The following is a 21,972-nucleotide window of genomic DNA, read 5'->3' on the forward strand; positions in this document are numbered from 1 at the left end:
CCATCCAGGCTGTGTGGGAGCAGATGGTGGCTGGCACAGGTGTTCCTTGCCATGCCATCCTAAATCAGTTGCAATCTGCAGCCACCAGTCACTCTCGTTCCAGTGGTGCCACAGGCTCAGTGTAGACTTCCTAACCAGTTGGTTCAGATGAGACTTAACCAACCAGTCTGGCAACAAGGTGGAGAGGTCACAGCTTCCAAGGAATGCCAAATGCTATGGGACAGTCTGGGCCATGCCCAGCCCATTGCAATCTGGTTTCAACAAGAAATGCTCCAACCTTTCTTGGCCTCCCAATACCACTCAGAAAGTCAAGTTGCCCACTGCTGGACAGAAGCTAGCACCTCAGTCCCTGTTATCACCACCACTACCTAGGCTGTTGCTCTACATAAATTGCTTCCAGTGTCCTGTGCACACCAAGCCTGAAGTTTGTGGGCAGGGGCAGGAGTCCCCAGTAGCCTCCAAGGTGGGCTTCACTCCCCACCCTGCTCATTGTCCGCCACAGGAGCAGAAGATGCTAGAAGATGGTTACAGAATGCTACTGTAGATTGTCATTTATAAATTCTGCAACATGATGTCTCAGAAATTGCTCTGCTCCAAGGTTTATGAAGCTGCAGTACTACTATATTCTGCTTTTGCATTTGTTTGACATTATTATTCTTTAGATTTGACATACGAAAATTGTATAATATTTCAACAGTTTATGTATCTGAAAAACAAATGTACCCAAACCGAGATGATGGTTTCTATTTTAAACAGGAAAGTGATAGAATTGAAGGCCAAGGAAGCGGCTCGCGGACAACTTTGGAGAACCAGAGCAGTGGGCGCGGTGACACCCCGAAAGTCTCTCCAGGAAGTTGGGGCACGCCCAGGCATGGCATTGCTTTCCGCACACACCGCCCGGGTTTCTGCGGGGCCTGAGTGAGGAGTCAGCCGCGCACCCAGCGTGGCTCCGCCCGTGTCGCCCGGCTCGCCGGGCTCGGAACTACGGTTCCCAGAAGGCCGTGCGAGCCGAGGAGGGAAGGGCCGAGGCGGCCGGAAGAGCACCAGAGGCGACGGTGCTGGGTGTGTTCCCTCGGTGGTCTGTCCGGCTACACCCGCGATCCGGACGGAGAACGCGGCCCCGAGCAGTCCTCTCCGTCCCGGGCGCTGGCCGGGGCAAGCCGGCGCCTCCGCCCGCAGGACGGGTCGGGGCGGGATGTAGGGCGCCGGGCACGGAGGCCGCCGGAGCGGCTGGAGGAGCGCGGAGGGCGCCCCGAGGATGGAGAGAGCGATGGAGCAACTCAACCGCCTGACTCGCTCGCTCCGCCGAGCTCGCACCGTGGAGCTGCCGGACGGTGAGCGGGGCCGCGCGGCCGGGAGCTGGGGGCGCCCGGGGCGGGGGCGGAGCGCGGGCCCTGGAGAGGTCGTTGGGAAACTCACCGAAAGCTGACCCAATGCCCACGTTTACTTTCCTGAGCTGGGAGGGGCCGGACTGGGACCCCCCAGCACCCGGCGCCCGCCGCGCCCGCCGGGGCAGGTGGGGTTTGCGGGAAGTGCTGGGCTGTGCGGGTCCTACGGGTGGAAGAAGCCGAAGAGACCGGAGTCTCTCCCGGCGGAGGGCGGGGACCCAGGTCCCAGAAATATTCCAGTTGTGGGTCATCTCACTGTCGCTGCTTTCCGGGGAGGGAGAGATGCTGCCCAGATAGTATTGTTTACTTTAGGCTGCCGAGGGCGGTTCAGCAGTCTTCACTTTTTGAAAGCGTAGAGCACTATTGTATTTTGACAATAGATAAATAAGGTGGCACGTGTCAAACTTGTACTCTTAAAATACTCTGTGGACTAGTAGACATATTTACACTTTTCTTTAATATGCCTTTCCGTTATCATTCTGTATCTATTCATCACACATAGGTGGGGGCTGGGAGCTTCTACCAAGAAACAAGGCGTGATCCCAGCAGTTTTAGGAATTTTAGAGAGAGTGGAAGGGGGAGGGAGAGAGAGAGAGAGAAACATGGATGTGAGAGACACATCCCGCGTGCAGCCGGACCGGGGCCAGGGATCTAGCCCGTAAACCAGGTACGTGCCCTTGACCAGAATCGAACCCTGGACCCTTCATTCTGTGGACTGACGCTCTATCCACTGAGCAAAACTGGCTAGGATGGTCTTAACGTTTTAAGGGCTAAATGGGAGTTGTCAGAGTTACTTCTTTGTAAATAACTGGCTGAAACTTACATAAGTATAATATGGCATCAGTGATGTTTTCTTTTGGATCATGTTTGTGTGAATTTATTTCTATAAAAGATATAAATGAATATGTGAATAATTAAATAAGTAAAAATAAGATTTTAATAGTTTCATAAAAGCTTCTACTAAAATATTTCCTTTAGTCATAATATTGTCAAGAAGCAAGCATGTATGTTTAATGTTTTTAAAATTATTTAGCATATATAGCTTTAATATCTGTATATACTTGCTAGAGGCCCGGTGCATGAAAATTCGTGCACAGGAGTAGGGGGGTTGGGGAGGACCCTCATCCTGGCCTGCGCCCTCTCACAGTCCGGGATCCCTCGGGGGATGTCTGCCTGATTAGGCCCATTCCTGGGGCCTAAGCCAGCAGTTAGGCATCCCTCTTGCAGTCCATTATCCCTTGCTCCTTACTCCAGGCTCGCTGCTCCTTAGCACTGCCTGGGAGGGTGGGAGAGGCTCCTGCCACTGTGCTGCGCTCACCCTGCTTCTGGCTGAGTGGCGCTCCCCCTGTGGGAGCACACTGATCACCAGGGGGCAGCTCCTGCGTTGAGCATCTGCCCCTGGTGGTCAGTGCGTGTCATAGCGACCGGTCATTCTGCTGTCCGGTCGATTTGCATATTACCCTTTTATTATATAGGATAAGTTTCCCCAAAGTACATGTAAGTATGATAAAACATGAAGTCAATAAACACCTCTTTGGAACTAAAAGAAATTTTAGTTGTTAAAGCTATAGAAATTGTTAGGGCTCTAATTTTTCCCTCAGATCTAGAAGCTGAGCAGTTTTGTGGTGATGTAGAGGGAGTGAGCAAGTAGAGAGGATAAGAAGTTATGCATTGCAAATTTTGCAATACCTGTGGTATTCTGCACTATCCTTAACTTTTTACCTCTTCTCCTCACTTTTTATGTGGAGTTAAGAAAATTTTAAGATAGTTTTAGGTATTACCCTTTGGATAAAGTCTGAAATAAATGAATTCTTTTCTGTTTTTGTTTTGTTTTGTTTTGTTTTACTCAGATAATGAAACTGCTGTTTATACATTAATGCCAATGGTTATGGCTGATCAACACAGGTGAGTTCCTATTTTACAAATTTATACTTTCTGAGAAGTACAAATTTATCTAAATGTATATACACACATGCACACGTGCATACACACACACACACACACACACACACACACAGTTTGTTCATAGATGTTGTCCTGGGGCAAGTTATTTAACCTCTTATAATTTTTTGTCTGTGAATTAAGGAAAAAGATTTTCTGAGATCCTATGGTAAGAGATTTTCTAAATGAATAGTCAGATATTAAGTCAGGTATTTGGTTGGTCATATAAGATACAGTTATCTGACTGTGGGATGAGGTGTTTACACTTGCAGCAGACAACTCTGCTATGGTTAGCCATTGGGTAATTTGGTGTAATGAGAAGAAAGTGAAGAGAAACTATATTTTGATATAATTAAAATATTTTTTTTTGTCTTTGATTTTTCTTATTTGGACAAAATTAATATAGATGGGCTCAGGTTTCTGCAAGGGGTGCAGCAAGCCCTACTCTCTTTGTTTCTCAATATTCTCGGGGAGCCCGGCCGGTGTCGCTCAGTGGTTCAGTGTTGACCTCTGAACCAGGAGGTCATGGTTAGATTTGGTCATGCCCTGTCCAGATTGTGGACTCCATCCACAGTAGGGGGCATGCAGGAGGCAGCTGTTAGATGATTCTTATCATTGATGTTTCTATCTCTTTCTCCCTCTCCTTTCCTCTCTGAAATCAATAAAAACAGATAGATATATATATTTTAAAATGAAGTACTATTTCTTAAAAAAAATTTCTAAGAGGAGCTGAGGACTACTTGGATATCCTCAGAGCAGATTACACAGAGTGCAGAAGAAGAAACATTCAGCAATAGTTTATATGTCAGAGCAGTTGGTTTTTGGATGATACTTTGCTGGATGCCATGCTACACTTAGAAAACAGTGTCCATTTTTTGGTTTATTTGGGATAGTATATTTTAAATATATTGATAAGAGTAACTAAAGAGCTATTAACTCTAGATCTTTGTTTTTTAAAACTCTTTTAAAATGTACCAACTCTTTTAATATACTTTTGTGTAGATCTGTTTCCGAACTACTATCAAATTCAAAGTTTGATGTTAATTATGCATTTGGACGTGTGAAAAGAAGCTTGCTTCACATTGCAGCAAAGTAAGATTAAAGCTATTTTGAATTGAACTCTGGTCTAGAGTAATGATCAGTAGTAGTAGGATTTGAATCAGTCTTGGCCCAGGGTAGTTATGGAGAGAAATGAGAACAGACATCTGAATGGTTCTTTATAGGTTATAAATGTAAGGGCTATGCTTACATTCTTTACCTAAATATATTGTTAACCTCGGGATTTGACTCAAGTCTCACATCTACTGTCTTAGCTTGTTCTAGATCAGAGCAGAGTATGTTAGGCACTGGGTTGTCTTTTTTAGAAATATTTAGACTCTCATTCATTGAAATTTTTCTTTTACCCAACCGATATGAGATTTTATATGCTAACTATATATGGTCATTGGCCTTAATCAGGGGTGGGCAAAAATAGGTATTCAATTGTGAGTACATGAAACAGAGTTTATTTTTATGCTATTATTTATTAGTTATAGTATTATTTTCCATAGGAACAACGATAAACCTACTTTTGCCCCATCCTATATTTTAAAGTAGAGGATATTTATTATTTCTGACAGAAGTAATCTTTTAGGTTAATATGAACCTCAAAAATAATGTGTTTAATAAATCTTTTTGTTCTTTAATTGCTATATCAACTTGGCTGTTTGTTGAATGTATCTGATCTATTTTTAATATTGTTTTAGTTGTGGATCTGTGGAATGCTTGGTTCTGCTGTTAAAGAAAGGAGCAAATCCTAACTATCAAGATATTTCAGGCTGTACACCACTTCATTTGGCAGCTAGAAATGGGTAAATGTTTCATTTTCTTAAGTAGATTAAGTTGTGTTGTTATTATTCAAGGCACTCTACATTGATTTGATTCCCCCCCCTCCTAGTATTGGTCTTGGGAAGAGGGTCTTGGTTCATTATATTCAATTGTTAAATAATTATCATATTTAATAATTTATGAAATTGTTTACTGACATTTTTCTTCTTGAAAATATATTTGTTGAAGTTAATTTTTACTTGGTTTATAGTGACATTTTAATTTCTTAAAGGAAAAATTTTTGCCTTTTTTGTTTTGGTGTCCTTTTTCCTGCTAATCTTTTGTCACAATTTATTCTATGGTGTATTTTCCAAATTGCTTATTTAGTTAATTTTATTTATGGAATTAAATACAGAGTAACTATTATTATTAGTATTTTTATTCATTGACTTTAGAGCGAGGGAGGAAGGGAGCGAGAGACAGAGACAGAGAGAGAGTTTACAACAAGATGTTTTCTCAGTAAATAATGTGCTTGCTAGCCCTCTTTTAAAAATTTTAATAAAATTCAGCATTTTTCCATTATGAAAGTATTATTTCCAAAATGTGAATATAATTTTTGCCTTTTCCTGGTAACTCTGGTCATCATTATGAACATCATTATGTTATTCTGTACCGTTTTTAAATCCTGCTATACTTTTTATGGGTTTCTCTTCTTTTCTGTAAAAAATTTTAGATGTCACATCTCTGTCTGCATCTACCACTATTTTTTACTTCTTAAAATTCTGTTGGACTGAGAAACCAGACAAAAATGATTAGAATTGCCAAATCCGGTTTGGCTCAGTGGATAGAGCGTCGGCCTGCGGACTGAAGGGTCCCAGGTTCGATCCCGGTCAGGGGCATGTACCTTGGTTGCGGGCACTCCCCGGTGGGGGTTGTGTAGGAGGCAGCAGAATGATGTTTGTCTCTTATCGATGTTTCTAACTCTCTCTCTCCCTTCCTCTCTGTAAAAAAATCAATAAAATGTATTAAAAAAAATGATTAGAATTATGTTCAAAATGAAAATAAGTAGTTTTTAATTGTGAGTTTGAGGACCTTATAAACATTTTTCTAATGCTATCAAACTTCTTTATGAAAGTATATTTCCATGTGTCTCTTCTTTTGATTACTCTTAAAAATATTTTTGTTTTCTGTTTTGAACTGGGATTTTAGGTAGGGATATGGGGCTAAAATTGTCTACTGCATCAGTCTGAGACAAATTTTTGTATACAAGGATTAAAGTGAAACCCAAAGAACAAGAACTTCAGTGTTGTCTAGGTTGGACTGGAAAAGGCATATAGTCCTTTGACCCTATCTGGTCTTCCCCATTTTCTGATTTGGCATATAAACTAGTTTAGGTAACAGCTTATTGTTTTTGTAATACTTGGCCACATTAGGTATGTTGTAGGAGGTCACAACCAAAATCATAGAGTAAATTATTTATTTACTTGCTGAATTAATCTCAGGTTTAGATACCTTATCCCTAGTTCTGGTAGGATAATAACAAAGCTATTTGAAAAAGTTACATATAGAAAAATATCTCAGTACTCTGTCTCAACAACTGTAAATGAAAGGACAGATTGGTGCACAGCAGGGCCAAAATTATCGTAGGAAGACTTAGTCATTTAGGAGACTGTTACTTCCCCCACCTCATCTTTGTTGAAGTATAATTGACAAATACAATAATAAAATATTTAAAGTATACATTGTAATGACTTGATATATCTATACATTGTGAAAGGATTCCTCCCATCTAGTTAATTAATACATTGATTCACCATCATCTCACAACTCATATATTTATCTTTCTTTCTTTTTTGCGGAGGGGTGAGAACATTTAAGTTGGAGACCATTACATTTTTTTAAAAAATATGTTTTTATTGATTTCAGAGAGGAAGGGAGATGGAGAGAGAGAAAAACATCTAGATGAGAGAGAATCATTGATCGGCTGCCTCCTGCACGCCTTCTACTGGGTGGGGGGAGCAGCCTGAGGTCCCCTAGCCCAGCACCAAGATGGGAAGCGCACCTTGAGGTCCCCCGTCAAGCCCTGCTGGGTGGGGGGCGTGGCCTCAGGTCCCCTGGCCTGGCACTGGGGTGGGGGGTGCAGCCTGAGGTCCCCCGCCTGATGCAAGGGCGGGGGGCACGATCTGAGGTCCCCTGTTAAGCCCTGCCGGGTGGGGGACGTCACCTGAGGTCCCATGTCAAGCTCCACGGGGGCGGGGAAAGGCGTAGCCTCAGGTCCCTGCTGATTGCTTCTTAAGGCTCCTTATGGGAACTTAGCCTCAGCTGTGGGTGCAGCCATCTTTGTGACGGAGTGATGGTCAATTAGCATATTCCCTCTTTATTAGATAGGATTGTTCAGCCAATAAAATTTGTAGCTGTTGACTTGTAAGATTAATAATAATCTATAAAGTTAATTGAGAATGCCTAGCTATGCTTAGTACTGAGTTGATTAAAGAAATATGATATAATCCACGGCATAAAGAAATTTATGATCTAATTGAGTAGTGATATATACACATGTATATTGTATATACTAAATACTCTGTATGCCATATACTATATATGTGAAGACTGTACTCATATATTAATACTATCTATACTAATAAAAGGGTAATATGCTAATTAGACCAGACATCTTCCAGATGTCCTTTTGGACAAAGCCATGGTAGCGAGGGCTGAGGCAGAGGTGGTTAGGGCTGATCAGGCAGAGCAGTTAGGAGCCAGTGGACCTGGATTGTGAGAGGGCTCCCGGATTGGAGAGGGTTCAGGCCGGGCTGAGGGGACCCCCCCCCCCCCAACCGTGCATGAATTTCGTGCACCGGGCCTCTAGTATATACATAATATAGTACACATAATATAGTACACATACACTGTTATGTATTTTTATGCATATAATTATTTATTCAAGTAGATAATAAACTTTTATGCCATGGACTATATCATATCTCCTTAATCAAAGCATATATACACTGAGTGGCCAGATTATTATGATCTCTGAACGCATAATATAATCTGGCCACTCAGTGTATATCCTATATAATAAAAGGCTAATATGCAAATTGTCCCCTCGACCAGGAGTTCGACCAGCAAGCAGGCCGGCCAACCGCCCATGTCCCCTCCCTCTGGCCAGGCTGGCTGGACCCCACCCATGCACTAATTCATGCACTGGGCCTCTAATATATATATACTGAATGGCCAGATTATTATACATTCAGAGATCATAATAATCTGGCCACTCAGTGTATATATAAAATGGATATTATATACACACATATGTGTATATCACTTTATTTCCAAAGCATGAGTTTTCATTTTGTTATTTAATGAAGGGGACATTGAGATGAATACTGAATAGTGAATAGTAATGGATCAGTGTAAGATGAATCATTGTGAGCAAAATAAAATGGGTAGGCAGTTCAAAAGGGGCAAAGGACTTGAATAGGCATTTCTCCAAAGATACACAAATGGCCACTAAGCACATGAAAAGGTACTCACTGTCACTAATCATTAGGGAAATGCAAAACAAAACTATAATGAGTTATCGTCACACTCAGTATGACTATCAAGAAAAACAACAGAACAAAACAGAAAGTAACAAGTCTTGATGAGGATGTGGAGAAATTGGAACTTTGTCCACTGTTGGTGGGAATGTAAAATGGTACAGGTGCTCTGAACATTTTGGTGGTTCCTCAAAAAATTAAAAATAGAAATACCATATAATCCAACATTCCCACTTCTGGATATATACCCAGTAACATTGAAAGCAGGGTCTTGAAGAAATATTTCTATACCCATGTTCATAGCCGTTCATAATAGCTAAAATGAAAACAATCTAAATATGTATCCATTGACAGATGAATGGGTAAGCAAAATGTGGTATATACATATTTTGAAATACTATTCAGTCTTAAAAAGAAAGGAAATTCTGATATATGCTAAAACGTGGATAAATCTTGTGGACACTATGCTAAGTGAAATTAGGCCAGTCACAAAAAGACAAGCAACTGATTCCACTTTTATGAGGTACTTAAATAAGCCCAAATTTTAGAGACAGAAAGTAGCATGGTGGTTGCGAGGGGCTTAGGGGAGAGGAGATGGGGAGTTATTGTTTAATGGATTTCAGTTTTGCAAGATGAAAGAGTTCTCGAGATGGAGGATGGTGATGGTTGCACAATGTGAATGTGCAACCCTTAATACCACTGAACTGTATACTTAAAAATTGTTAATTTGCTATGTTTTATGTTATGTGTGTTTTACTACAGTAAAAATTAAAGAAAATGAAGTAAGCAGTAGGATGCATATACATGTATTTTATTAATTTTGTGCTTATCGAATAAAAGAGCAATATGCAAATTGACCATCACTACAAGACACAAGATGGCTGCCCCCATGTGGACACAAGATGGCCGCCACAAGATGGTCTGCAGGAGAGGGCAGTTGTGGGTAGTTAGGGGTGACCAGGCCAGCAGAGAAGGGCAGTTGGGGCAGACCAGGCCAGTAAGGGAGGGCAGTTGTGGGGGATCAGGCCTGCAGGGGAGGACAGTTGGGGGGCACCAGGCCTGCAGGGTAGGGCAGTTATGGGGAATCAGACCTGCAGGGGAGGGCAGTTAGGGGTGACTGGGCCAGCAGAGGAGGGCAGTTGGGGGAGACCAGGCCAGCAGGGGAGGGCAGTTGCAGGGGACCAGGACAGCAGGAGAGGGCAGTTTGGGGGCGAGGGGGTGACCGGCCTGCAGGGGAAGGCAGGTGGGGGGGACCAGGCCTGCAGGGCAGGACAGTTGGGGGGGACCCAGGCGTACAGTGGAGGGCAGTTGGGGGGGACTAGGCCAGCAGGGGAGGGCAGTTGGGGGGGACCAGGCCTACAGGGGAGGGCAGTTGTGGGGAACCAGACCTGCAGGGGAGGGCAGTTGCGGGGGGGGGGGGGGAGACCAGGCCTGCAGGGGAGGGCAGTTGGGGGGGGGGAGACCAGGCCTGCAGGGGAGGACTGTTGTGGGGGACCAGGACAGCAGGGGAGGGCTGTTGGGGGGAACCAGGCCAACAGAGGAGGGTAGCTGGGGGAGACCAGGCCAGCAGGGGAGGGCAGATGGGGGGGGAGGGCCAGGCTTGCAGGGCAGGACAGTTGGGGGGGACCCAGGCCTACAGTGGAGGGCAGTTGTGGGGGGACCAGGCCAGCAGGGGAGGGCAGTTGGGGGGGACCAGGCCTACAGGGGAGGGCACTTGTGGGGAACCAGACCTGCAGGGGAGGGCAGTTGAGGGGGAGACCAGGCCTGTAGGGGAGGACTATTGTGGGGGACCAGGACAGCAGGGGAGGGCTGTTGGGGGGAACCAGGCCAACAGAGGAGGGTAGCTGGGGGAGACCAGGCCAGCAGGGGAGGGCAGTTGCGGGGGAGGGCCAGGCCTGCAGGGGAGGACAGTTTGGGTGGGGACCCAGGCCCTCAGGGGAGGGCAGTTGGGGGGGATCAGGCCAGCAGGGGAGGGCAATTGGGGGGGAGGGCCAGGCCTGCAGGGGAGGACAGTTTGGGTGGGGACCCAGGCCTTCAGGGGAGGGCAATTGGGGGGGGACCAGGCCTACAGGGGAGGACAGTGGGGGGGGGCAGGCTTGCAGGGGAGGGCAGTTAGTGGTGACCAGGCCAGCAGGGGAGGGCAGTTAAGGGTGACCAGCCCAGCAGGGGAGGGCAGTTGGGGGGGGACCAGGCCTGCAGGGGAAGACAGGGGTGACCAGACTGGCAGGGGAGGTCAGTTAGGGGTGACCAGGCCAGCAGGGGAGGGCACTTAGGGACAATCGGGCCGGCCGGGGAGCAGTTAGGCGTCAATCAGGCTGGCAGTGGAGTGGTTAGGGAGTGATCAGGCTGGCAGGCAGAAGCGGTTAGGGGCAATCAGGGAGGCAGGCAAGTGAGTGGTTTGGAGCCACCAGTCCTGGATTGTGAGAGGGATGTCCAACCGCTTGTTTAGGCCCGATCCCCTAAACGGGCAGTTGGACATCCCTCAAGGGGTCCCAGATTGGAGAGGGTGCAGGCTGGGCTGAGGGACAACCCCCCCCCCCCCCGATGCACGAATTTCGTGCACCGGGCCTGTAGTGTTTTTATAATTCATCTTAGTATTCACTTTCACATAATTTACAATCATAAATGTAGGATACAAAATTGAGACATGCTTTTGCTATATTCATTCCTCTTCCATTAGACTTACGTTATACTAGAGGCCCGGTGCACGAAATTCGTGCACCTGGGGGGGGGGTTGTCCCTCAGCCCTGCCTGCACCCTCTCCAATCTGGGACCCCTTGAGGGATGTCCGACTGCCAAGGTTTCTCGGCAGTCGGACATCTCTCTCACAATCTGGGACTGCTGGCTCCCAACCGTTTGCCTGCCTACCTACCTGATTGCCCCTAACCGCTTCTGCCTGCCCGCCTGATCACCCCCTAACCACTCCCCTGCCAGTCTGATCAATGCCTAACTGCTTCCCTGCCAGCCCAATTGCCCCCAACTGCCCTCCCCTGCCAGCCTGGTCGCCCCTAACTGCCCTTCCCTGCAGGCCCGGTCCCCCCCCAACTGCCCTCCCCTGCCGGCCCGGTCACCCCTAACTGCCCTGCCCTGCAGGCCTGGTCACCCCCAACTGCCCTCCCCTGCTGGCCCGGTCTCCTAACTGCCCTCCCCTGCTGGCCTGGTTGCCCCTAACTGCCCTCTCCTGCTGGCCTGATCTCCCACAACTGCCCTCCCCTGCCAGCCATCTTGTGTGAGGGCATGATGGTCAATTTGCATATTACCTCTTTATTATATAGGATTGCTAATGGAGATTACTATTTCAGACATTCAGTCAACACTAGAAATTTCTCAGCATTTTGAATGATGAGTGTACCAATGACATGAAAATCTTATTGTGCCTTTTCTCTATCCTGTTATCTTTGAGTCATAGAAACAATTTTGTATATTATTTCAAATGTTATAGTGTTTATTTAAATATTAAAGATATGGATTGATACATATTAATGTTGAGTGTAGTTAATATTGTTGAGTGTAGTTAATATTTTAACTACACTCAACACACTAATGTTGAGTGTAGTTAATATTTTAGCATAATAGTTATTAGTTTGTATTTCTAGTATCAGTTATTTGTGATTTTCTTTCTTTTTAGGCAGAAGAAATGCATGAGTAAATTATTAGAATACAGTGCTGATGTCAACATTTGTAATAATGAAGGCCTTACAGCAGTAAGTGCTAAGACTTTCATGAGATTTTAAAAATGTTTTTTAGAAAAATAACATTGAAGGTGATAGTAATGCAAAGTGCAGTACAAGTGTTTTTGCAAGTTACTTCTTTGTGATAATTAAGAAGATGCAGAATGATTTGAGATATATTTCTCAGCTATATTTATTAAGAGAAGATATGGCCCACCATGTTTCTCTTTTTTTCTCCTGTTTGAGTTTATGCCTTTTCATTTGTTTTGAAGTCTTATTCCCCTAGCTTTTGTCATCGACTTTCAATGGACTTTCAATGGCCACCTACTGGGGATTGAGCCTGAAACTTGGGCATGTGCTCTGACTAGGAATTCAACTATGACCTCCTGGTTCATAGGTTGATGCTCAACCATTGAGCCACACAGGCCAAGCGGTTGTTATACTTTGATCTACATAGATATTATAGAGAGATGGTATAGGATATTTGAAGAGATTATTGAAAAAAAAATTTAATCGAATTGTTACTTTTTTTTTTTTAATATATTTTATTGATTTTTTACAGAGAGGAAGGGAGAGGGATAGAGAGCTAAAAACATCGATGAGAGAGAATCATCGACCAGCTGCCTCCTGCACACCCCCTACCAGGGATGTGCCTGCAGTCAATGTACATGCCCTTGACCGGAATCGAACCTGGGACCCCTCAGTCCGCAGACCGACGCTCTATCCACTGAGCCAAACCGGTTTCGGCTCAAATTGTTACTTAATGAAACATTCATTTTTTAAGTAGAGATAAAATAGAATTTTGTGATTATTGAGAAATTGTTTTGAAGTCATGACAGAAGATGTTAAGTTTTACTTATTAAATTTTTACCTCCCTATTTGTGAGGTAATAGAGATATTAATTAACTGGAGGTGGGAATCCTTTTACAATGTATATGAAATCATCACACTGTATACTTTAAATTCTATATAATAAAAGGCTAATATGCAAATTGACCAAACGGCAGAACGACTAGTTGCTATGATGTGAATGCACTGACCACCAGGGGGCAGACACTCAATGCAGGAGCTGCCCCCTGGTGGTCAGTGCACTCCCACAGCCAACCTCCCACGGCTAGGCAACCTCCCATGGTCCCTCCCCCCATCCCTCTGGCCCTGTCTGGCAACCGGAAGCCAGCAGCCAGCTGCCGATTGGGACTGGGTGAGACAGCCCTGATAGGCCCTGATCACCAGCCAGGCCTAGGGACCCCACCCGTGCACGAATTTTGTGCACCGGGCCTCCAGTATTTTATAATTTTATTTGTTAATTATATCTCAATAAGGCTGAAAAAAATTTTACCTTTCTTGGAAGTATTTGTAGATTTTGAATCCTTTAATTTGTGAATAAAGAAGAATCTTAAGCATTTACTGACCATGCCAGTTTTCAAGACCTTTCTGATTAAATTTTTTTGCCAGGAGGGGGGATTTGGGTGGTAGGGCATACAAAAACAGCTTCCCTAAGATTTGAATTATTCTCTGAATGTGTTATTAAAGAATAAGCTAAATCATGATTATATGAAATCCACAATTCCTGTGATAATCCAGATATTGTTATATATTTACAATATAACACCATCTACTCTGTAAAGAAAAACTATTTTGAATATCTATAGGTTGCTTAATGATGTGCTAGATATCACAGAGGGTTATAAAACTATGGAACTGTCAGCAATCTATCCTTAGAGCACTGTCTAGTATACTAGTAGGCAAGATAAGGTGTCCAATATTCGCATAATTTTTATCTGCTAATTTCTTCCACTCCTAAACTTTAAAGGAAGTGGAGTAGGACATTTTTAAACATCAAATTTTAATCTAAAAACTATTCATGTGCATATTTAAAGGGTCATTTGATTATACAAAACTGTTACAGAAAAAGCCTCTACTCTTTTTCTGCCTGGGATCAACCTTGGTGTTCTCTCCTTTGGGCCTGATTGGTGTGGTGTGCCTCCTTTTCTTGGATATTATTCTGGCTGCCAAGCATGTTCCTGCCTTGTCCCAGACCACCATGGTGGAATTAATTCAATAGTTGGGTTCATTGACCTTACTGGCTGAAGGAAGCTGGGATGGTGGAAATGTGCTGCTACAGAATTGAATAGTTGTCACCAAACATGCAGGGGAGTAAAGCCAAGCACTGCTGAGATGAAGTAACCTTCAGTAGGGAGCCAAGAGCCCCAGGATTGTTTTTACAAAAGGAGAGAATCGTTGACTGCATGCTTTCTAGGTTGGTCAACCTGACAAAAGACTCTTCATGTTTCTTCATTTGTTCTTTCAACAGGAATTTTTTGAATACTTATTATATGCTAGGTAGGCACTTTGCTGGGATAGAGTAGTGAATATCTCTGACCCAGACCTTGTCATCTTCAAACACAAAACTCAGCAGGTGTTGGTGACACATTGTAATGTCAACATAGGAGAAGGAGAGCTATGGAAGAAATGGAGGGGGATCCATCCTTACCTAGGAGCATGTGAGCTGAAGCCAAAGGAACAATTAGACATTGGAGTGTTAAAAGTGGTGGCTGTGGGGGTGGGAGTGGGAGAGGAAGTGGGGAAGAGAGTTCTAGCTCTGTGGGATAGATTGGTGAAGGCTTGGAAATGAAAGAGAGCATGCTACATTAGAGCAGTGAGCTTAACATGGTATTCAGATACCCTGGGGTTTCATGAATACTTCCAAAGGCTTGTGGCATATGTGTAAGGATATCACTTTACAGATCTTCAATTTCTATGTGCTCTTTCTTAAGATGATCTGCTCAAGAGCATCCTCTGATAGAGAGCCAGCCCTTTCCACTTTTACCTTTAAAAGCACTCTTCCACCACTGTTTTTGAACAAAGTACATTTTATACTCACCCATCCTGAATATTGCCAAGACACATTGTCAAGGATGGGGTGAGGTTAGGAGTAAACAAACAAACAAAAAAAAACAACTCAAAATATTGGTGTCAGCAAAGGCTCTATCATTCATCACCCTTAGGCTTTTTCCTGTCTTATATGTATTGCTGTTAGGGGTGAAGTATTTAGACTTGAGTTGCTTTATTCTGAATTCAGCACAATTATAAAAATGATGCAATAGGAGTGTTGGAATATTTGCTTGTTTTGTCACCAATACCATCCCACAACTACTGTCAAAGAATTCATTGCCTCTAAGGTAAAGTTCAGTGAGAAGCAAAAGAACGTCAGTAGGAAATGCTGATGTCAGTGGTGACTCTTTTTTTTTTTTTTTTTTAAATATATTTTATTGATTTATCACAGTGAGGAAGAGAGAGGGATAGAGAGTCAGAAACATCGACGAGAGAGAAACATCGACCAGCTGCCCCCCGCACAGCCCCCACTGGGGATGCGCCCGCAACCAAGGCACATGCCCTTGACCGGAACCGAACCCGGGACCCCTCAGTCCGCAGGCCCACGCTCCATCCACTGAGCCAAACCGGCTTCGGCAGTGGTGACTCTTTTCACCCAGCTGGCAGGGTGACTTTTAATCTATTTTATTCATGCTTATATCTATCTATATTTACCTATATTAGGAAGTGGAGGAAATGGGCAGTGACTGCTAATGGGTACAGGTTTTCTTTTTGGGGAAATGAAAGTATTCTAAAATTGATGGAGGTGGTGATCACACAACTCTGAATATACTAAAAATCTAAAGGTTGTATACTTAAATAGGTGAATTGTATGACATCATGCCTCAAGTAAATATACATATATTTTATGACACCCTTGCCCCCCCCCAAATAAAACATTCTCTTGATCTTCCTCCCAACCTCCAAATTTCTCATTCTATAGTGAGCTCCTCTCAACTATTTTTAATGGATTTAAACATTTTGTTTTCCCTGTATCTGAATGACATGCTAATATTGCTACCTTTTGATTTTTTTCAGTTTTAGGCATCACCTATTGATTTTCTGAACAATAAGATTATTGCTCTCTTTTTTAGCTTCTCTTCCCATATCCCTTCATGTACAAGCACATTCCCTCAGACCTTTAGAATAGAGTCATAATTTTAGTTATGTCATTTTTCAATGTTATAGTTTTTGATTGTGTGAAAACTATTCATTGTTAGGTTAAGTTGTTTTCTATAGTTACTTTTCTGTCTTATAAAACATTTTATTTTTCATGTAATTAAGATTTGCATTTAAAAAATTGAGGTAATTGTAGATTCATATGCAGTTGTAAGATATAGAAAAACCCCCTGTATATTTTGCCCAGTTTCTCAATGATCACATTTTACAGAACCATAGTATAATATAATATCATGACTAAGGTATTGACATTGATACAGTCTTACTCATTTTCTGTTTTACTTGTTTACTTGTACCCAGTTTTACCTGTGTGTGTATGTATGTACATATATTAAGTTTTATACAGTTTTATTATCTGTGTAGATCCATGGGTTCACTACCGTAGTCAATATCCTGAACATTTCCAATTTCACATAGATGCCTTGTGTTGCTCTTCTTTTCTAATCACACCTTTTTCCCCCTTAACTCCCATGCCAAACCCCTGGCAATCAATAATCTATTTTTCTTTTCTGAAATTTTGTTGTTTCAAGAATATATACATGGAATCATAATGTGTGGAACTTTTTGGGATTGGCTTTTGTATACTCATCATATTCCCTGCAGATTGATTCAGATTTTTTTGTGTATCAGTAGTTTGTTCTTTTATATTACTGACTAGTATTCCTTGGTGTAGATATACCACTGTTTGTTTAATCACTCACCTCTTGAAAGACAACTGGGTTGTTTCCTGTTTGGAGCTATTGCAAATAAAGCTGCCATAAGCATAAACATTAGTGTACAGGTTTTTTTGGTGAACATACATTTTCATTTCTCTGGAATAAATGCCCAGGAATGCAGTTGCTGGGTTGTATGGCATTTTCATGTTTATTTTTCAAATGCACTGCCTAACTTTTCTAGAGTGACTGTATCATTTTACCACCCCTCCAGGAATCTAGTTTTTCAGCATTCCCACTAGCATTTGGTATTGTTAATGTTTTTTATTTTAGCAATTACGATGGGTACTAGAGGCCCAGTGCATGAATTCGTGCACCAGTGGGGTCCCTTGGCCTGGCCTGAAACTGGCTCTCCAACATCCCCTGAGGGGTCCCAGATTGTGAGGGGGCACAGGGCAGGTGGAGGGACCCCACTGGTGCACGATCGGGGCAAGGGAGGAACGCGGGAGATTGGCCAGCCAGGAAGGGATTACGGGAGGGCTCCAGGGCGAGTCCAGCCTGCCTCGCTCAGTCCTGATCGGCCGGACCCCAGCAGCAAGCTAACCTACCGGTCAGAGCATCTGCCCCCTGGTGGTCAGTGCATTTCATAGCAAGCAGTTGAATGGCCTTAGCATATAATTAGCATATTACGCTTTGATTGGTTGAATGGACGACTGGACACTTAGCATATTAGGCTTTTATTGTTTAGGATAGTTATACCAGGTGTACCGGTTATTAATGTGGATTTTTTCAATAGATGGGAGTTACACATATGATGATATATATGTGATTTGATATGTATGCTATTTTGTTGTATTGACAGCAAGCTTCAAAACTTCATATGTCAAATTGCTGAAGGTGTTAACATCATAGATATTTTTACGCTTAAAAATGTCGAATTTCATGCCAAAAAAAGTATTTGCGGGAAGTTTTATTTATTTATTTATTTTTTTAAAAAAATATATTTTATTGATTTTTTACAGAGAGGAAGAGAGAGGGATAGAGAGTTAGAAACATCAATGAGAGAGAAACATCGATCAGCTGCCTCTTGCACACCCCCTACTGGGGATGTGCCCGCAACCAAGGTACATGCCCTTGACCGGAATCGAACCTGGGACCCTTGAGTCTGCAGGCCGATGCTCTATCCACTGAGCCAAACCGGTTTCGGCATTGCGGGAAGTTTTAATTCATTACTTTATTTTGAAGAAAAGTGCTGCTGAAAGTTATCGTATACTTTGGGAAGCTTATGGTGAACATGCTCCATCTCAAGATACTTGTGAATGCTGGTTTAAATGCTATAAAAGTGATGATTTCGATGTGAAAGACAAAGAACATCCAGGTCAACTGAAAAAGTTTGAAGACCAACAATTACAAGCATTATTGGATGAAGATGCGTGTGAAACTCAAAAACAACTTGCAGAAAGATTAAATGTTGCTCAGCAAACAATTTCCGATCATTTACAAGCAATGGGAAAGATTATAAAGGAAGGAAAATGGGTGCCACATCAACTGAACGGAAGACAAATGGAAAACCGAAAGGTCACCAGTAAAAGGTTGCTTCAATGGCACGAAAGAAAGGCTTTTTTGCATCGAATTGTGACTGGCGATGAAAAGTGGATTTATTCCGAGAATCCCAAATGCACAAAATCATGATTTGATCCAGGTCAAGCATCAACATCGACTGCAAGGCCAAATCGCTTCGGAAAGAAGACAATGCTCTGCATTTGGTGGGATCAGGAAGGTGTGGTGTATTATGAGCTTCTAAAACCAGGTGAAACCATTAATACTGATCGCTACCAACAACAAATCATCAATTTGAACCACGCTTTGATCGTGAAATTACCAGAATGTGCCAGAAGACACAGCAAAGTAATTTTGCTTCATAATGACGCACCATCACACACTTCAAAACCAGTTAAAGACACGTTAAAAGATCTTACCTGGGAAGTAGTAACCCACCCGCTGTATTCACCAGACCTTGCTTCTTCAGATTACTACTTGTTCTGATCGATGGCACACACACTTTCTGAGCAGCACTTCAAAACATACGAAGAAGTGGAAAATTGGGTCTCTGAATGGTTTGCCTCAAAACAAGAAAAGTTCTATTGGGACGGTATCCACAAATTACCTGAAAGATGGGGTAAATATGTAGCTAGCGATGGACATTACTTTGAATAAAGCACTTTTGATGTTTCTCTTGAAATTATCGTGTTTTCTCGGATTACAAAATCCGCATTATTAACCGGTACACCTGGTATCTCTTGTAGTTTTACTTTGCTTTTGCCTAATTGCTGATATTGTTGAACATCTTTTTATGTGCGTTTTTTTACCATTTGTTCATCCTCTTATATGAAACTAGAGGCCCAGTGCATGAAATTCGTGTACAGGGGGTTCCCCTCAGCCCAGCCTACACCCTCTCCAATCTGGTACCCCTCGGGGGATGTCCGACTGATCCTGGGGATCGGACCTAAACTGGCAGTCGGATATCCCTCTCACAATCCGGGACCACTGGCTCCTATCTGCTCACCTGCCTGCTTGCATGATCACCCCTAACTGCCCCCCCCCCTTGCTGGCCTGGTTACCCCCAACTGCCCCCCCTGCCAGCCTAGTTTCCCCCAACTGCCTCCCTCCCCACTGGCCTGGTCACCCTTAACTGCCCCTCCGCTGGCCTGGTCACCCCTTACTGCCCCTCCTGCCGACCTGGTTGCCCCCAACTGCCCCCCCCCCAGCCTCGTCACCCCACACTGCCCTCCTCTGCTGGCCTGATCGCCCCTCACTCCCCCCCCGACCCCCCCACCCCAGCCTGGTTGCCCCCAACTGCCTCCCCTGTGGGCCTGGTTTCCCCACACAGCCTGCTGCTCAGTCGTTTGGTTGCCCCTCACTAACTCCCCTGCTGGCCTGGTCGCCCCAAGCAGCCTGCTGCTCGGTCGTTTGGTTGCCCCTCACTAACCTCCCTGCCGGCCTAGTCTCCCCATGCAGCCTGTTCGGTTGTCTGTTTGGTTGCGAGGGTCGCTTAGGCTTTTATATATATAGATGGTAGTTCATGTCATTTGTCCATTTTCTAATTGGATTTTATAAAAATTTTATTGATTGCTTTTTAGAGCAAGAGAGAGCGAGAGAGGAAGAAACAACGCTTTGTTCTTCTACTTATTTATGCATTCATTGGTTGATTCTTGTATGTGCCCTCACCAGGGATAGAATACAAAACCTTGGAGTATGGAGTAGATGCTCTAACCAACTGAAGTAAAGACTATCATGCCCACTTTGTTAATTACTTTTTAATTTATGTTTGCTTCTGGGGAAGGAAAGTTATTCAGTACCTTTTCTATAGAGGAAAGCTATTCATAAGAGTGCAGGATCATCTAAGAAGGAGAGTATTTGGTGATCCTAAGTCTAAACTTAATTACTTTGAACCATAAAGTGCTTGATTTTGAAATACATGGTGGTATAACATATCTTGATGCATATTTTTCACCTATAAAAATATAGGAAAATATATATAGGCTTAAATTTTAGTCTTTAGTGTGTATTATGCTCACAGTTGGGAAGTAATAGCATTTATCTGCTGTTTTTATATGAAACACTCTTGCATAAATGTTAAGTAACTAAATAACTGCACAGATACACTGGCTGGCTGTGAATGGGCGGACAGAACTACTCCATGACCTTGTACAGCACGTCAGTGACGTCGATGTTGAGGACGCAATGGGGCAGACAGCGCTGCATGTGGCCTGCCAGAACGGTCACAAGACGGTAAATTCAGCTGTGAGAACTTTAAGTTGCATGTGTTTATTTTTGAAAACTTTGAATCCATGAAAAGTTTCTCACTGTGCATAATTGCAAACATGAAGCATCATAGCAAAATCTTGTTACAACATTTTCTGCATCATACGGACTTCTGGTTAATACATTTTATGTGGAAAAAGGAATAGAAAATGGTGCTTTTGCATTTGTTTAAAATATTTGTAATTTGGATTTCAACTTCATTTTTGATTCATAGATTTTTAAATGGCGGAATATATTAAAAATTTAAATGTGGTATGTTCATATATAATTTTAGCAATTATGTTTTGTTCTCAGTTTTTTATCAACTAAGTTTTTCATATTTTTATTTTTTATTAGTAAGCCTCAATTATTGGGATTAGATATAAAGAAAGTGAATACTGACATTGTTTAAATCATTTAACTTGGGTTATCATATTTGTCTACTCTCTCAGAATATGATGCAAGCACTAGAATGACAGCTGTTTTTTTTCTTACTTTAGGTTTCTAAAATCATGTATTTCTTTATAGCAATAGTTTTTTGTTAATCCTATGTGCAAACATTTGGCTTTTAAAATTGCTAATGAGTTTTCTCTCATTAGGAGACTTTGCTGCCTTATGTAAAGGTTGTTAGCTTATAATTATAAATGAATTTCTGCTTTGCTATAATTTCCTGGTTACTTTCAGGTTGTCTCCCCCCCTCCCAGTTACTATTATTGATAATAGAATGTTGTTTATTTACTTGCTAACCGTAAAAATAACAACAACAAAGACCAACCCAATACAACAACTATAAAGATACAAAATTTGTTTGTTTATATTTATTTTTATATATACTGTTTGAGTTTTATCTTTTTGTGGGAGAATTCTTAATGGAGTCATTGATTTCCTTCTCTGCAAACACTTTTTTCCTAACCTGGGTTCAGGATATAGGGTCCTACGTGTTTAGATGCTTTATGTATGACTTCAGTTCACAGAATATTTCACTTCTTTAAGATTGTGAGGCCAAGGTTGACGTTGTCTTATGTTTAATAAGAGTTCGATAAAAGGAGGGATGTAGGATTTTTTTTTATTACATGGAATTTCTTCTGAACATCATTGTTCGTTTTAAATTTTTTTG

General features: G+C 42.8%; 1 protein-coding gene across 6 annotated transcripts in view; it reads left to right on the forward strand.

Annotated features, from left to right (window-relative positions):
- The first annotated feature begins 1,034 nt into the window (after positions 1-1,034).
- HACE1 (HECT domain and ankyrin repeat containing E3 ubiquitin protein ligase 1) overlaps positions 1,035-21,972 on the forward strand; it is a 91,750-nt gene continuing 70,812 nt past the window's right edge. For 2 of the 6 annotated variants that reach the window (XM_079780841.1, XM_079780843.1), the window contains exons 1-6: positions 1,035-1,334; positions 3,239-3,293; positions 4,332-4,421; positions 5,075-5,179; positions 12,303-12,378; positions 20,712-20,855. In XM_079780841.1, the coding sequence (XP_079636967.1) occupies positions 1,259-1,334; positions 3,239-3,293; positions 4,332-4,421; positions 5,075-5,179; positions 12,303-12,378; positions 20,712-20,855 (546 nt within the window). In that variant the 5' untranslated portion in view covers positions 1,035-1,258. The remainder of the gene's footprint in view (positions 1,335-3,238; positions 3,294-4,331; positions 4,422-5,074; positions 5,180-12,302; positions 12,379-20,711; positions 20,856-21,972) is intronic. The other 4 variants (XM_079780842.1, XM_079780844.1, XM_079780845.1 and 1 more) reach the window with 2 other exon arrangements.

Source organism: Cnephaeus nilssonii (assembly GCF_951640355.1).
Source record: "Cnephaeus nilssonii genome assembly, chromosome: 9".
Classification (NCBI taxonomy): domain Eukaryota; kingdom Metazoa; phylum Chordata; class Mammalia; order Chiroptera; family Vespertilionidae; genus Cnephaeus; species Cnephaeus nilssonii.